The sequence below is a fragment of the Clinocottus analis genome, unplaced genomic scaffold, assembly GCF_023055335.1.
Source record: "Clinocottus analis isolate CAN_PGR_092001 unplaced genomic scaffold, fCliAna1.0.p SCAF_12, whole genome shotgun sequence".
NCBI classification, from domain to species: Eukaryota; Metazoa; Chordata; class Actinopteri; order Perciformes; family Cottidae; genus Clinocottus; species Clinocottus analis.
Window position 1 is genome coordinate 20321946 of NW_027175843.1, and position 15837 is coordinate 20337782.

A 15837-nucleotide genomic window follows, 5' to 3' on the forward strand; every position below is an offset into this window, starting at 1 on the left:
AACTCTGTAAAAGCCTTCTGCACACAAGTACTCAGATATATAAATATACACGTACTCTGATCCCACCCCACAGTGCAGATAAGAGCGTTAAACCCTCAATAAATACCTTTTGTAATGTTTATTTTGTCCAAATAAGGGAGAAGGATGAGGTTTTCTGGGCCTTAAAAAAAAATACATGAATAAAATGTATTTATTTTATCCAATAATGGCCATGAAATCTTCTAAGCAAAAGCCTCACTAAAGATGTCGGTTATAATTTTAGTTTTATGAACAAAAACATCACAAAAAGTCACCAAAAAGCACAAAACCCGACAGCATGAACCGCTGCTTCACTGTTTTATATGTATGAGCATTGACAGCATCTAACGTGACGAACTTAATATACTTTTATCTTAAAAAAATTCAACTTTTTTCTACCTTTCTAACTGTTTTAGGGTCATTATTTCTATTTCTAATCTAAATTGTAGTTAATTGGTAGCATTTCAGTTAATCTGTAAAGAAATCAACGCGTTCAGCTTCTCACGGACCCTCTGGCTGGAAACACACACACACACACACACACACACACACACACACACACACACACACACACACACACACACACATAAACACACATTAAACTAAAAGCATTTTGCTTTTGGGAGGAAGAAAAAACAACTAAATGACTTTAGTGAGCGAGCCCCCGCAGGTCCTCTCACTAAATTCTCATTATGCAAACCTACAATTTGCAACATGAGAGAATTTCCTCCCGTTTTACTGGTCAAAACAAATCCCATATCCATGATGATTATGCAGAAGACCTGAAGTGCTTTGCAACAGACACACACGCGCAAAAAACAACAACAACATATTATCTTTGCAAAGTGGCAATCATTTGGGAAATGCGACAGAAATGTAAATTGCTCTCACGGAGCGACGCCCTGCGTGGCGCCGGGCCGGCTGGAGCATGCGGCGATGTCGTGGACGAGTCGGTTGACTTAAGCCCCGCCCCCTCCAAACCTCCTCGGACCTTCTGCGTCGAGGGGTCACGTGCTCACAGGCGTCCGGATTGGAGGGGGGCGTGGTCTCATCGCTGCATCTGCAAGCGTGGAAACACCAACACGTGCTGGCGGCGCTCAGGCCCGCGGGCGTGTCGTCCGTCCGGGACTGCGAGACAACAACAACAACAACAACAACAACAGCAGCAGCAACAACAACTGTCTGTAACGTGATGGTACGTACAGAGCGGCGTGGTCAGGTGATATCAGAAAGGGGGCGTGTCCAGTCCGCACTTGGAGTTGTACGAACCTGTCAGTCACGGTCTCGGTGCTATGCTAATGCTGAGCTAAAGGAGTTAGCCGAAGAACACAACGGCCTCCTGAAGTTATTCTACACACATGACACGACAAGCGTCTGGTGTGATGATGCGACAGCAGCTGCTGTGACAATCCCCCACCGGGTGGCTTTGTGTGCGTGTGTGTGTCTGTGTCTGTGTGTGTGTGGCGTTTTGTGTTGATTCAGTTCTGTTCTTTTTCGACAGTTTAGCAATCACAGGGCGGAAGGAAGCTCCGGCTGTGATGAACCGGCTTCCTGCTGCTCGGCTCCGTCAATCCCGCCCTCTGAACGCCGTCCAATTTGTCATCCCGCCGCCGCGGTTTTTTGTTTTTTTTTGTTCGTATTTCTTTCGTGGACACAAACACTCCCACGTCTTCCGCGGCTCACGCCATCAATAAAACTATTTTGTTCTTCTCGTGCCAACATCCTGCCGTGCAGCCCTTACAAGTACATCAGGATGTGTGTGTGTGTGTGTGTGTGTGTGTGTGTGTGTGTGTCTGCCGCGCGTCGGCATACATTAGCGCTAAAAGTTGCAGCTTCTGTTCGTGTTGTGCTTCACAACGAGCCGCGAGATGCAATTAGCTGACTCAGCCAGACGGACTCAGTCGGAGTGAGAAGAGTGATTGTATTATATCGAGAGAAACAACAACAACAACAACACACATTGGGCTTTTCTCCAGGCGTGACGAGGACGCTGAGGGATCCACGTGGACGTCGGTAAACGTCACGCCGATTGACCTCGCGCGGTCCGGCCTGCATGAGGGTGAGCGGTGGAAGGTGAGGCGGTCTCCTCAACAAGCCCCAAAAGCACACAACGGCAAAGCGTCACACAAACCGTGAGTGCAAATTTCGCATTCGTGATTTTTGGGCGATACAAAATAAACTGAATTGAATTAAAACTGAATGTTTGTCCCGGCATAAAACCCACAACCTTCTCAGGTAAACAGCGCTAGCTCCGTTTTTTGTTGCACCGCTGCCTTTGTTAGCGGCGTTGGGCGGCGCCATGTTGAGAGCCGTGTGGAGGCAATCTCAATCACACGCTCAGAATGTGATTGAGAGATTGCAAATATCTTCGGCTGTTCACATGTATTCACAGACTGATTGTCAATACTGATTTGACTTCAATGTGTGTAAAAAAAAACAAAGGAAGAAATATGAGATTTTAAAGTTGTAGAAAATAATCGTTAATTTACGTTTTTTAAACGTACGATGTGTAAACATCTTCTCTTTGTGGAGACATGTGAAGATTGTTTTGGATTCATAATAGCGGGTCCTCTGCTGTTCTTCTCCAAAAAAATGAATTCCTGCGTTCGCTGTTTTGCATCTTCACTCCTTTGAACAAACAAAGACAAACAAACAAACAAACCCAAAGAAACAACAACAGCGACTAGCGAGTCGTCTCAGTGTGGCGCTGCCAGTCAGCAGACGGCTCCGAATCAAAGCGCCAGAAAACTTTTTGTTCCCGCCGTTTGATTTCAGATCTTTTTATTACACAGCGCTGCAGGTGGTGAAGACGCTGAGAGGCTTTTACCTTTGCTTCAATAACACACACACACACACACATACACACACACACACACACACGCACTCACACACACACGCAGACACTCATACTCGCACGCACACACTTTCAAAATGTTCAAAACTTCACAAAGCATAAACTATAATATATAATAGAATACAAATATAAATGATATGTATATATATATATATATATATATATATATATATATATATATATATATATATATATATATATATATATATATTCCAGAGTTTGTTGGTTTCAAATAGTAAGAAACAACCTCGTAGACCTCCAGCTGCTTCCCTGCAGCAGCTCAGCGCCCTCTTGTGGTTCCTCTGGGGATGAAACACCTGCAGCTGTTTGTGTGGCTGTAGCTCCTCTCTTCACCAGCAGGGGGCAGCATGGCATGTAGATAACAGGAACTTATGAAGCAGGAAGTCACAGCTGCTGATAAACTACAATATATATATATATATATATATATATATATATATATATATATATATATATATATATATATATATATATATATATGCACACAAAACCTTAAAAAGTATTTAGTATTTTCAGCAGAATGTGCTCATTACTCATCAAGTAGAAACATGTTCACAAACACTCAAAAGTGCATAAGATGCGAAAAATCTAATAAGTACCTTTTGATTTTGTAGTTAAGTACAATACTTCAGTAAGTACAATACTTCAGTAAGTACAATACTTCATTTCTTTCACATTTCTGCAATCGGCAGAGAGTGATGCTAAAATGATGTCATTTTTTCATGTGTTCATAATCAGCAGCTTCCAAATTGCAGTGAAGGAAAAGACAGATTTTATATTTTGTCGGCTTCATTTATCAAAGCGTGACATTACAGTTGTTCTTTGTTCTGGTCTGTCATCATAAACAGAATAAACATCTGTTGAAAGGCTCCTCGAGTGTCTTCAGATCTCTTCTTGTGTTCATCTTATGGAGTCAATCCTGCAGAAACCCTTCGTTGTCTTTCACCTCCCTGAATTCCTCTCTGTGGGCGTCACTTCCCTGTTGGGCCTCTGAATGAACCTGCATGACGAGAACTCCACCGGGTCAGCCAACGATCAATAATTATTAACAGAATTAAACATCTGTTAAGTCACAGAAGGACACTTTGGATCTCTGGGATGCGATCGCGCACCTGCAGTTACCGCTTGTGGCCACAGGTGCCGCCAAAGAGAACAAATTAGATGTCTAAGAAATTAATGCCTTTAACGTTCAGCGAAAGAACTAGTTAGCAGTTCAAAAAATGACTTTAATAGTTTTTTAGCAGAGGAATCAAAACCAACCGACCAACAAGCTCTTTGACTCTAAAACCAGGTGCGTTTAGTTTGACTTTGAAGTGCTTGCATTTCATGGTAAATTAAATTTCAGGTGAAATAGAACAAGTAATATATTTTCATTTAATATTTATTCATTCATGTTGTTTTTTCTATCAATACATTAATTTCCTCGCTTCGGCCCCAAAGTCATCAGGTCAGAAGTGCATTTTTAAATCCCAATTAAAATAAACTTTAGACGTTCAGTATGCATGTGTTCATGTAAATGACGTTAAACAAATGCAGAACTTTTAAAAAGTTTGATATAATATTTGAATAATGATGCGTTTTCCTTTGTAATGAAGATCATATGATGTAATCATGTGCCGAAGTTTCGAGAGGTCGAGTCGCAAAACTTTAGTCATTAAAGAGAAATGATCAGCAACATTGTTTACTTTGAATTGTCGATCTCTTTAGCAACAGTTGCATCAAGTGTTGCAGTGAGAGTTGGTTTTAGATCTCAGTCACACCTCTGATGGCAATGACGTCATCATGTGACACTAATGAAAGCAGGTGTGAAAACCTGTCCGAGGCAGAGAGGTACACAGCAGCAGTTAATGGGCTGTTCAGTCCAGAGGGTCTTAATTAATGACATGTGTGTGTGTGTTGTTGTGTCCATAACAACGACAACAAACATTTGTAAGCAGATGGAAAACATATGCATTGATTAAAAGATATTTAATATCACATGATATTAAAATTATTAATATCATGTAAGCATGGATGACCCTTACATTCAGCTGCAGTGCGGCATCACACCAAACACTCAAATACAGAACTGTGACGACAGTTAAGGGAATATTAAAGTCTAAACGCAGATCAACAGGCCCTGTGAGGTTGACCCAACACTCAAAGAAGGAATTGTAATCGCAGTGTTGCACGAGTACTTCCTGTACTGCATGTGTTTAACGTCATTCACATGAACACATGCATACTGAAAGTCTCAGGGATACCAACAGTACTGCAGTGATACTCATAGTACTGCAGGGATACTCATAGTACTGCAGGGATACTCATAGTACTGCAGGGATACTCACCACAGCGCTGTAGTTGCTGCTGCACCTGGGGGTGCTGGTGCTTCTACCCGCGGCCTCTCCTTGGCGCGGGGAGAGGTAACTGCCGTTGCAGCTGTGCTGCAATATTATGTCTGTGCAGGGTCAGTGTGGCGGCTTTGTTGATAGATTTGGACAACATGCTTTTTCGTTGACCTGGTAGGTTGTGCTCTCCCCTTGCTGCCCGGTGCATTTCCTCCACTCTAATGCGCCGCGACCGGCTCTTGGTCGGCTTGGAAAGGCTCGGGCCGAAATCGGCACGCCGGCTCTGGTCGCGTGCGTTAGCGAGCCCGTGCCCGGACCTCGGCGCCGCTCGGCGCCGTGTATTATGTGCTTGTGACTTCTCTCCCTGCCGGGGAGGAACGCACCCCCTGCTCTGTCCACCGGGGGAGTTATAGAGACTGTGGGTGGGGCCCGTCTCTTGGCATGTCCGCGGGTCAAAGTCCCCAAAAGACAACTTCATACAGACAGGTGCCAATGAGCATTCCTGATGTCGTTCAGGTTTAGGGGGTATTTTGGATCTCGATAGGATTAGGCGGAGGTAGTGTTGAAACCAGGGTCGAGTAGCCCCCTTTCCCGTCTCCGATATCAAGAGGGGGTCTAGTCCAGACATTTGGCCGGTCGATCCAAGGTTTAGGGAGTCGTGGATGGGCTTGTATGGCTGAGGAACAATTCTAGATGGAAGCGGTGGGTTGGGGCGGACCGTGTTGGTTGTTCTTGCTGTGCTTGATAAGATGGATGATGGTATCGGGAGGAAAGACTGAGATGTCAGACATGGTCACGTGTCGCGGCAGCTGGTGGTCGGCGCTTGGGGCGGTGAACCCCGAGCAGCGCGGGAAGCAAAAGAAGGCAAGCAGGAACATGGACTCTAGTGTTTTGTCAATGAAGGGGGACAGGTAGCCCAAACGGAGCTTGTGGATGCAGCGGGCGAGGAGATCCGACTCGGGTAAGTCCCCTTATGATCTACATTATGTCGAGACAGCGCGATTGTCCTTTGTTGATGAAGTCTACTGCTGCGCTGTTGTCAGAGTAGATGGTTATGGTCTTTTTGGACCATTTGTGCCCCCACAGGACAGCTGCTATGACAATGGGGTACGTTTTGAAGATTGCGGAGGAAGGGGTCAGGGATGCGAATTCCTGCGGCCATGAGGCTGAGAAACCACTTTTTGCCGTTAAGGCCGCCGAAGCCGGTGAGGAGCTGAATGTCTTCTGGTTTGGTGATGTAGACGTCATAGAAAAAGAAGATGCTGTTCCAGGAGGAGAGGAAGTGGTGCCATAATTTGAGCTCAGTTTTGCATGCTTCAAAGAGTCTGACCTGTGCGTGGAGATTTGAGAGGTGTGACAGGAAGGATCGACCCTGAGAAATGATGCGTATGCTGTAGTTAAGGTGGCGTATTGAAGGTGGCCTGCCAGCGAAAGAAGTTTGTGCTTGGTGCATTTCGGAGCCAGGTAAAAGTTTGAAATGAGTAAGGAGATGCGGTTGATTTTCTCGGTAGGTAAGGATACTTAAAACAGAACTGAGTCTAGGTTGATGCCGAAGAATTTTAAGGACGTGGTGGGACCTGCAGTTTTCTCGGCGGAAAGAGGTACTCCAAGTTCTTGAAACGCGGAGGTCAGGGTATGAAGGCCGAGTGCTGTAGGGGAGGAGGACGATGTGACTGTAAGTAAGTCATCCAGGAAGTGGATGATGTTTGTGAACATTTATCAAGATCCAGCAGAGTGCTTCTGCTAAACAGTCAAAGATTTTTGAGCTTCTCCTGCACCGAAAAGTCAGGCAGGCTGCAGAAGACGGCGGGGTTAGATTAGATTAGGTATAATGGTTAGCTCACAGGTGAGGGAACGGCGAGCTGCGAAGACTCTGCAATTTATCTCTTGTGTTTAGTGCGCCCCCGTACGTGTTCTGGTTAAAATGCTGCATGTGACCGGCGGCTTCGAAGCAAAACAGGATGTGGTAGGTGTAGAACCCGTTGCTGCCAAAACGAATGGCTAGGTCGAGCAGTTCCCTCGGGATGTGAGGGTTACATGTGGATAGAAGGATAAGCCAGTCGACAAGCCTAACATGAAGGGTTGGGTGCCAACCCCATTGTTACCAATTATGTCAATGTTTTTTTTTAGATAAGATCTCAAGGTGCGGCTAGGGTTAAGAGTGTCCACTTAGTTGACCTTGCTTTTCTGCTCTTTGCAGATGATGTGATTCTGTTGGCTGAGATACGTGGAGCAGCACAGGACATAGAAAAAGAGGCCAGAAGCACAGACGGCACCATGCAGGAAGTATGCCGGCGGACTTAAAGAACAAACAGAACCTCCAGACACGGCTTGGAGAGACGAGTCATTAGACAAACCAAGTTACGGCAAAATCAACGAAAAAAAAAAATGAGGGAACAAACCCGTTCTCACCCCCAATTTATTGAATACAGATTCTTGGTCAGTGTCCCTCAGCATCTGATACCAATGCAGACTTTAGCATCTGTATGAGACACCAGGCTTTCAACTACTACCTAGGCCACACTGCATGACTTAAGCACTAGATTTGAATTCGCGAACACAACTAGCACTTCCACGCGGTGCTTCAGCGTTATGTGTGAACTGTTTGAAGATGAGGCTCGCCTGAGCATCATAGACTTATTCCACATGTCTAACATGCTGAATATCTGAACAGGTCGGGGAGGTGAGAACCACACACACTTGATTTGTCGCATCACCAAAGGCAAAGTTAGTAGCCTTCTGGTCTTTTGACCAAGATCTTGTCCTGGTCAAAACTGTCTTAAAAAGGCAACTTTTCCTGCGTTGTTATGTACTTTGCGGTTCCCTGTTGCAGAGCATGATGAAAGTTGTAAGTGTTGAGAAAAACATGGCAACAAGAGCAGGAGGAGGTAAATACAAGGAAAAGCCAATGAAGATACATGAAACAGTCAAGGGGGAAGTTCAGTCACTCCCACTAAAGGAAAGTTTTCACCAGAGTAAAAGGAGGAGGGACGTTGATGAAGACGAGATTAATCAGATGTATGACGAGCTCAGCAGCATCTGAGAATGAAAACCCTTGAAGAAGCTGAACTTTGCTTTCCAGAACTCCTCAACTCCTCCTGCAGGAAGATCACGCGTCCTCACTCTGTGTCTATGCTCACTGACATTGTACTGATCTCCATCTCTCTGCTCACTGTGACTCTCAACCTGCTGGTCATCATCTCCATCTCCCACTTCAGGTATTCATATGTTTTATCGATTTATTAAATTGGTATCTGGACAGAAATACATGGTTATTGTTGTTCTCTTATCTCTCCAGGCAGCTTCACACATCCACTAACTTCCTCCTCCTCTCTCTTGCAATCTCAGATTTCCTTGTGGGCTTCATCATGTTCTTTAACAGTATGCTAAAAGACCGCTGCTGGTTGCTCGGTGACCTCATGTGTATTCTGTATAATGTTCTGGGCTATATTATTACCTCTGCCTCAATAGGAAGCATAGTGCTCATATCAGTTGACAGATATGTGGCTATTTGTGAGCCTCTACAATATCCCAACAAAGTCACACAAAAAAGAGTTCAAGTCTGTGTTTGTCTGTGTTGGATATGTTCTGCTTTCATTAACAGTCTGCTGCTGAAGAATAACCTGGAACAACCAGGCAGGTATAATTCCTGCATTGGAGAGTGTGTTGTTGTTATTAACTACATTGCAGGAGTTGCAGATCTTTTTTTGGCCTTCATTGGTCCTGTCACTGTCATCATAGTTCTGTACATGAGAGTGTTTGTGGTGGCTGTGTCTCAGGCTCGTGCCATGCGGTCTCATGTTGCAGCTTTCTCTCTCAAGTGTTCAGTGACTGTAACTGCTAAAAGATCTGAAATGAAAGCAGCCAGAGCTCTTGGTGTTATTATTGTTGTGTTTCTAGTGTGCATCTGCCCATATTATTGTGTTGCATTCACAGGCCAGGAAGCCTCACTTAGTGAGACGTCTGCTTTCTTTGTAACATTTCTGTTTGATTTCAACTCCTGTCTTAACCCTGTGATCTATGCCTTTTTTTACCCCTGGTTTAGAAAATCCATCAAGCTCATTGTTACTCTTAAGATACTGCAGCCTGGCTCATGTCAGACCAACATGCTGTAGACACACTGCATGGTGGATGAAATTACACAGAAACATGTTCTTGGTCACCTTTTATTCATTAATCAATGTGAAAGTCTTGGTACATTAACCTTTGTGTGAACACTTTTACATTCACATCATATGTGTGTCTTTACATTTTGTACTGTTTCAATGCAACAGTGAAGCAACTTTGAAAACTACTACTACTCTAGAAGAACTGTTGCCTGGTTTCTGTGTACAAATGAGTTGATGGACTATTATAGAAAAGCTGTTTTCTTTTTGGGTTCCAACATGTCTTTAGTTACGCTGCTTAACTCTGTAGCTAAAGACCTTAATGCAACTCTCTCTCTTTGCTGTTAGAAGGAGGAACCTGCCAGCATCCTTTAAAGGGCCCTTTCACAGATTTAACAAATGGTCTGCAAACATGTTTTAATTTGAAAATATTTTCATTGATCATATCTATCAGATAGTTGAGAAACTGATCTCTGACTCTGTAAATAAAATATGTTTACTAATATTATACACTCCTTGTCTATTTCATTTTTGTGCTTGAGTTTGACTAAATTATACACATTTGTCTTGAACAGTAAATAAACATAAGTAAAGTGTGTGTTTCAAAAACATATTCATGTAATATTAATGTTATTGTAGTGAAAATGAATATTTAGTGTCCTTATAAGAAAACAGTACTTTTAGCAGCTTAGTCTTTTAATACTTTATTACAGGATAAGATATAAAAGATTATAACAAGTTTACACGTCATCAATCATGAGCCATAGTACAGACATAAATCATGGTACATTCAGTTGAATGGGACAGAGGGTTCTCTCTCCGGGTGTAGTCGTAATCGATCGCTTTAGAGTTGTGTAAAAGAATGTAAACCATGGACAAGTCAGAGACACAAGTGTCCAGTAAACACATCTGGCAAAAAGCATAGCTCCCAAGCTATATAATTACTCAAAGTGCATAGGACTCATTTTTCCCCGACAGTTATTACACTAAAATTATTCTTTGTTTGTTTTGTTTAATTGAGCATATAATTTCCCATGTATAACCCAAAACACAAGTATATGTCAGTAGCAATCACAGGGTTTATCCAAAATCATTATCTCACAACGTTTGCTGATCGATTTAAAACGAGATGAAAAGATAAGATACAAGAAAAGTTATTCATGTACGAGTCCTGCTGTGTAATGGGAAAACAAGTGATATGAATGATAATCAGTAGAAACAGTAATAAAAACAGTAAAGAATTTACAATAACTGAATAGTATATATACAGATAGAATAAATGCACAGTGTATTCATAATGCACAGGTTGAAGTGTTCTTGTGGTCTACTGGGAGCGCCGCTGGTTGTGCAGCCTGACAGCAACGGGAAGGAAGGACTTGTGGTACTTCTCCTTCACACGCAGGGAATGAATCAGCCGGTGGCTGAAGGAGCTGTGCACAGCTGCCAGAGTGTCCTGCACGGAGTGGGAGGTGTTGTCCATCAGGGATGAGAGCTTAGCCATCATCCTCCGGTCTCCCACCACCTCCACCGTGGACCACTACATAAAAGATGGGTGATGCCACCACAGAGTGAAAGAAGGTCCTCAGGAGTGCTGCCTGCAGCCCAAAAGACTTCACGAACAAGGACCATGCTACTCGTAACTGGCGTTCTTGAATGATTTATTTGGAACCTGTTCAAGGTCTAAGGGTGATGGATGAAGGGTGATGGATGAGGGGTAAGGGATGCGGGTTGGGATTGAAGCATGCGGGGTGAGGGATGGGATGACAGCTCTGCAGATCAAAGTCCCCAAAAGACAGCTTCATCAGACAGGTGCCGGTGAGCGTTCCTAATGGCGTTCAGGTTGGAGCGGACATAAGAGAGGTATGCGTGTGAAGACCAGCGGTAAAGCAGTTTGATGATGTGGTCAGAGACTCCCTGGCTGGACACGGTGGAGGCGGTGCCGATGCAGAAGGAATGGCCCGAGTACGATTCCGGGAGTATTTCGGATCTCGATAGGATCAGGCGTAGTTGAAGGTAAAACAAGGCTTGTGTGGCCTCCTTTCCGGTCTCCGTTGTGAAGAGGGGGTCTTGTCCAGACTTTTGGCCGGTCGATGTAAGGTTTAGGTAGTCGTGGATGGGCTTTTATAGCTGAGGAACCAGTCCAGATGGAAGCAGTGGATGAGTTGGGGCGGACCATGTTGGTTGTTCTTGCTGTGCTTGATAAGATAGATGATGGTATTGGGAGGAAAGACGAAGATGTCAGACATGATTGAGGCCTTTGAGTAACATTGCTATGAGAGAGTGGGACAAAGCTGGACACGGAGCCCCTAAGGCCAGTTTTGTGAGGAAGTTGATGCCACTTATGTAGGTCCGTATGGTGGAGGATTTCATTCTGAGGGTATATGTGTGAGTAATGAATTGTGTGAGGGTGAGGACGTCGAGTGGCAGGAATGGCAGCCGAGAGGAGGCATGGAAGTCTTTAAAGCTGTTCCATTCGGTGAGGTATGATGAGAGGGTACTAGGGGCGAGGCTGTTGAGGATGGCAGAGGCTAACTGTGCCGGTTGCGGGTTTAGTTGAAGATTGCGGCTGAAAACGGAGGGACAGGGGTTGGCCGTCGGTCCGAGGGTGGTGCTAATCGCCTGAACTTCTGAAACGCGAAAGTGAATCGGCGACTGAATTTTTGTGGCCTGGAATGTGGGCGGCTCGGCTAATGAACTGGTGCCGGGCCAAGACTCGGGTAAGTCTCCTTATGAACGACATGTTGAGACAGCGCGATTGTCCTTTGTTGATGAAGTCTACTGCTGCGCTGTTGTCGGAGTAGATGGTTATGGTCTTTTTGGAGTATTTGTGCCGACAAAAGGACAGCTGCTATGACAATGGGGTATGTTTTGAAGATTGCGGAGGAGGGGGTCAGGGATGCGAATTCTTGTGGCCATGAGGCTGAGAAACCACTTTTTGCTGTTAAGACTGCCGAAGCCGGTGAGGAGCTGGATGTCTTCCGGTTTGGTAATGTAGTCGTCATAGAAAAAGAAGATGCCGTTCCAGGAGGAGAGGAAGTGGTGCCGTAATTTGAGCTCAGTTTGGCATGCTTGGTCGAGATTGACCTGTGCGTGGAGATTTGCGACGGAGGCGGTGACGGAGAGGAGATATCACAGGAAGGATCGACCCTGGGGAATGATGCCTATGCCTTAGTTAAGGTGGCGTAGTAAAGGTGGTGGAGTTAAGGTGGCCTAGCACTGACAGAAGTTGGCACTTGGTGCATTTCGGAGCCAGGTGAAAGTTTGAAATGAGTAAGGAGATGCGGTTGATTTTCCCGGTAGGTAAGGATACTTAAAACAGAACTGAGTCTAGGTTGATGCCAAGGAATTTTAAGGACGTGGTGGGACCTGCAGTTTTCTCGGCGGAAAGAGGTACTCCGAGTTCTTGAAACGCGGAGGTCAGGGTATGAAGGCCGAGTGCTGTAGGGGACGAGGATGATGTATGTGACTGTAAGTAAGTTGTCCAGGAGGAGGTGGACGATGTACAGGAGTTTGTGAACATTTATCAAGATCCAGCAGAGTCCTCCTGCTAAACAGTAGAAGATTTTTTTGGCTGCTCCTGCACCCAAAGGTCAGGCAGAATGCTGTAGACGGCGAGGTTAAATGAGGTTAGGTGAGGTGGTTAGCTCACAGGTGAGGGAACATCAAGCTGCGTAGACTCTGCAATTTATCTCTGGTGTCCAGTGCGACCCCGTACGTGCCCTGGTTGAATTGCCGCATGCGACCGGCGGATTCAGAGGCAAACAGATTGTGGTAGGTGTAGAACCCGTTGCTGCCAAAATGAATGGCCAAGTCGAAAATTAAGGTGAGATAGTTGTCTAGCTCGGGCCTGCGGTCGGGGTTGGAGATGCAGATGTCGTCTCGGTACAATTAGAACGCATGCGCGAATTCGGTCCGTGTGAGATCCTTGGACCGGTGGGGGGGAGCTGTTTTAGCTCGATGGGGCTGAAGGCGGTGAGCAGTTTCATCGGGATGTGAGGGTTACATGTGGATGGGAGGATGAGCTGGCCTACAAGCCGAGCATGAAGGGTTGGGTGCCAACCATGTTGTCTTTCGTTATCAGTTCTGTTCGTGGTTTTCATAGATAAGATCTCAAGGTGCCGCGAGGGAGTATTCGGCTCTATGCAGATGATGTGATTCTGTTGGCTCTGATAGGTGGAGCAGCACAGGACATAGAAAAAGAGGCCAGAAGCACAGACGGCACCACGCAGGAAGTATGCCGGCGGACTTAAAAAACAAACAGAACCTCCAGACTCGGCTTGGAGAGACGAGTCATTAGACAAACCAAGTTACGGCAAAATCACAGAAAAAGACAATGAGGGAACAAAGCCGTTCTCACCCCCAATTTATTGAATACAGATTCTTGGTCAGTGTCCCTCAGCATCTGATACCAATGCAGACTTTAGCATCTGTATGAGACACCAGGCTTTCAACTACTACCTAGGCCACACTGCACGACTTAAGCACTAGATTTGAATTCGCGAACACAACTAGCACTTCCACGCGGTGCTTCAGCGTTATGCGTGAACTGTTTGAAGATGAGGCTCGCCTGAGCATCATAGACTTATTCCACATGTCTAGCATGCTGAATATCTGAACAGGTCGGGGAGGTGAGAACCACACACACTTGATTTGTCGCATCACCAAAGGCAAAGTTAGTAGCCTTCTGGTCTTTTGACCAAGATCTTGTCCTGGTCAAAACTGTCTTAAAAAGGCAACTTTTCCTGCGTTATGTACTTTGCGGTTCCCTGTTGCAGAGCATGATGAAAGTTGTAAGTGTTGAGAAAAACATGGCAACAAGAGCAGGAGGAGGTAAATACAAGGAAAAGCCAATGAAGATACATGAAACAGTTAAGGGGGAAGTTTAGTCACTCCCACTAAAGGAAAGTTTTCACCAGAGTAAAAGGAGGAGGGACGTTGATGAAGACAAGAGATTAATCAGATGTATGACGAGCTCAGCAGCATCTGAGAATGAAAACCCTTGAAGAAGCTGAACTTTGCTTTCCAGAACTCCTCAACTCCTCCTGCAGGAAGATCACGCGTCCTCACTCTGTGTCTATGCTCACTGACATTATACTGTCCTCCATCTCTCTGCTCACTGTGACTCTCAACCTGCTGGTCATCATCTCCATCTCCCACTTCAGGTATTCATATGTGTTATCGATTTATTAAATTGGTATCTGGACAGAAATACATGGTTATTGTTGTTCTCTTATCTCTCCAGGCAGCTTCACACATCCACTAACTTCCTCCTCCTCTCTCTTGCGATCTCAGATTTCCTTGTGGGCTTCATCATGTTCTTTAACAGTATGCTAAAAGACCGCTGCTGGTTGTTTGGTGACCTCATGTGTATTCTGTATAATGTTCTGGGCTATATTATTACTTCTGCCTCAATAGGAAGCATAGTGCTCATATCAGTTGACAGATATGTGGCTATTTGTGAGCCTCTACAATATCCCAACAAAGTCACACAAAAAAGAGTTCGAGTCTGTGTTTGTCTGTGTTGGATAGGTTCTGCTTTCATTAACAGTCTGCTGCTGAAGAATAACCTGGAACAACCAGGCAGGTATAATTCCTGCATTGGAGAGTGTGTTGTTGTCATTAACTACATTGCAGGAGTTGCAGATCTTTTTTTGGCCTTCATTGGTCCTGTCACTGTCATCATAGTTCTGTACATGAGAGTGTTTGTGGTGGCTGTGTCTCAGGCTCGTGCCATGCGGTCTCATGTTGCAGCTTTCTCTCTCAAGTGTTCAGTGACTGTAACTGCTAAAAGATCTGAAATGAAAGCAGCCAGAGCTCTTGGTGTTATTATTGTTGTGTTTCTAGTGTGCATCTGCCCTTTATATTGCGTTTTGCTCACAGGCCAGGAAGCCTCACTTAGTGACACATCTGCTTTCTTTGTAACATGTCTGTTTGATTTCAACTCCTGTCTTAACCCTGTGATTTATGCCTTTTTTTACCCCTGGTTTAGAAAAGCCATCAAGCTCATTGTTACTCTTAAGATACTGCAGCCTGGCTCATGTCAGACCAACATGCTGTAGAGACACTGCATGGTGGATGAAATTACACAGAAACATGTTCTTGGTCACCTTTTATTCATGAATGGATGTGAAAGTCATTTACATTAACCTTTGTGTGAACACTTTTACATTCACATTATATGTGTGTCTTTACATTGTGTACTGTTTCACAGTGAAGCAACTTTGAAAACTACTACTACTCTAGAAGAACTGTTGCCTGGTTCCTGTGTAAAAATGAGTTGATGGACTGATTATAGAAAAGATGTTTTCTTTTTGGGTTCCAACATGTCTTTAGTTACGCTGCTTAACTCTGTAGCTAAAGACCTTAATGCAACTCTCTCTCTTTGCTGTTTGAAGGAGGAACCTGCCAGCATCCTTTAAAGGACCCTTTCACAGATTTAGCAAATGGTCTGCAAATATGTTTGAATTTGAAGTTCTTTTCATTTATCATATCTATCAGGTAGTTGTGAAAC

General features: G+C 44.6%; 2 protein-coding genes across 2 annotated transcripts; both read left to right on the plus strand.

The window, feature by feature from the left end:
- The first annotated feature begins 8265 nt into the window (after positions 1 to 8265).
- On the plus strand, positions 8266 to 9335 carry LOC137783148 (trace amine-associated receptor 13c-like). The gene is made up of 2 exons (XM_068572937.1): positions 8266 to 8438; positions 8519 to 9335. Exons 1-2 carry the CDS (start codon positions 8266 to 8268, stop codon positions 9333 to 9335), a joined length of 990 nt encoding a protein of 329 aa, XP_068429038.1.
- A 4980-nt stretch (positions 9336 to 14315) lies between these two features.
- LOC137783219 (trace amine-associated receptor 13c-like) lies at positions 14316 to 15385 on the plus strand. The gene is made up of 2 exons (XM_068573018.1): positions 14316 to 14488; positions 14569 to 15385. The coding sequence occupies exons 1-2, from the start codon at positions 14316 to 14318 to the stop codon at positions 15383 to 15385; spliced, it is 990 nt and encodes a 329-aa protein (XP_068429119.1).
- The last annotated feature ends 452 nt before the right edge of the window (positions 15386 to 15837 follow it).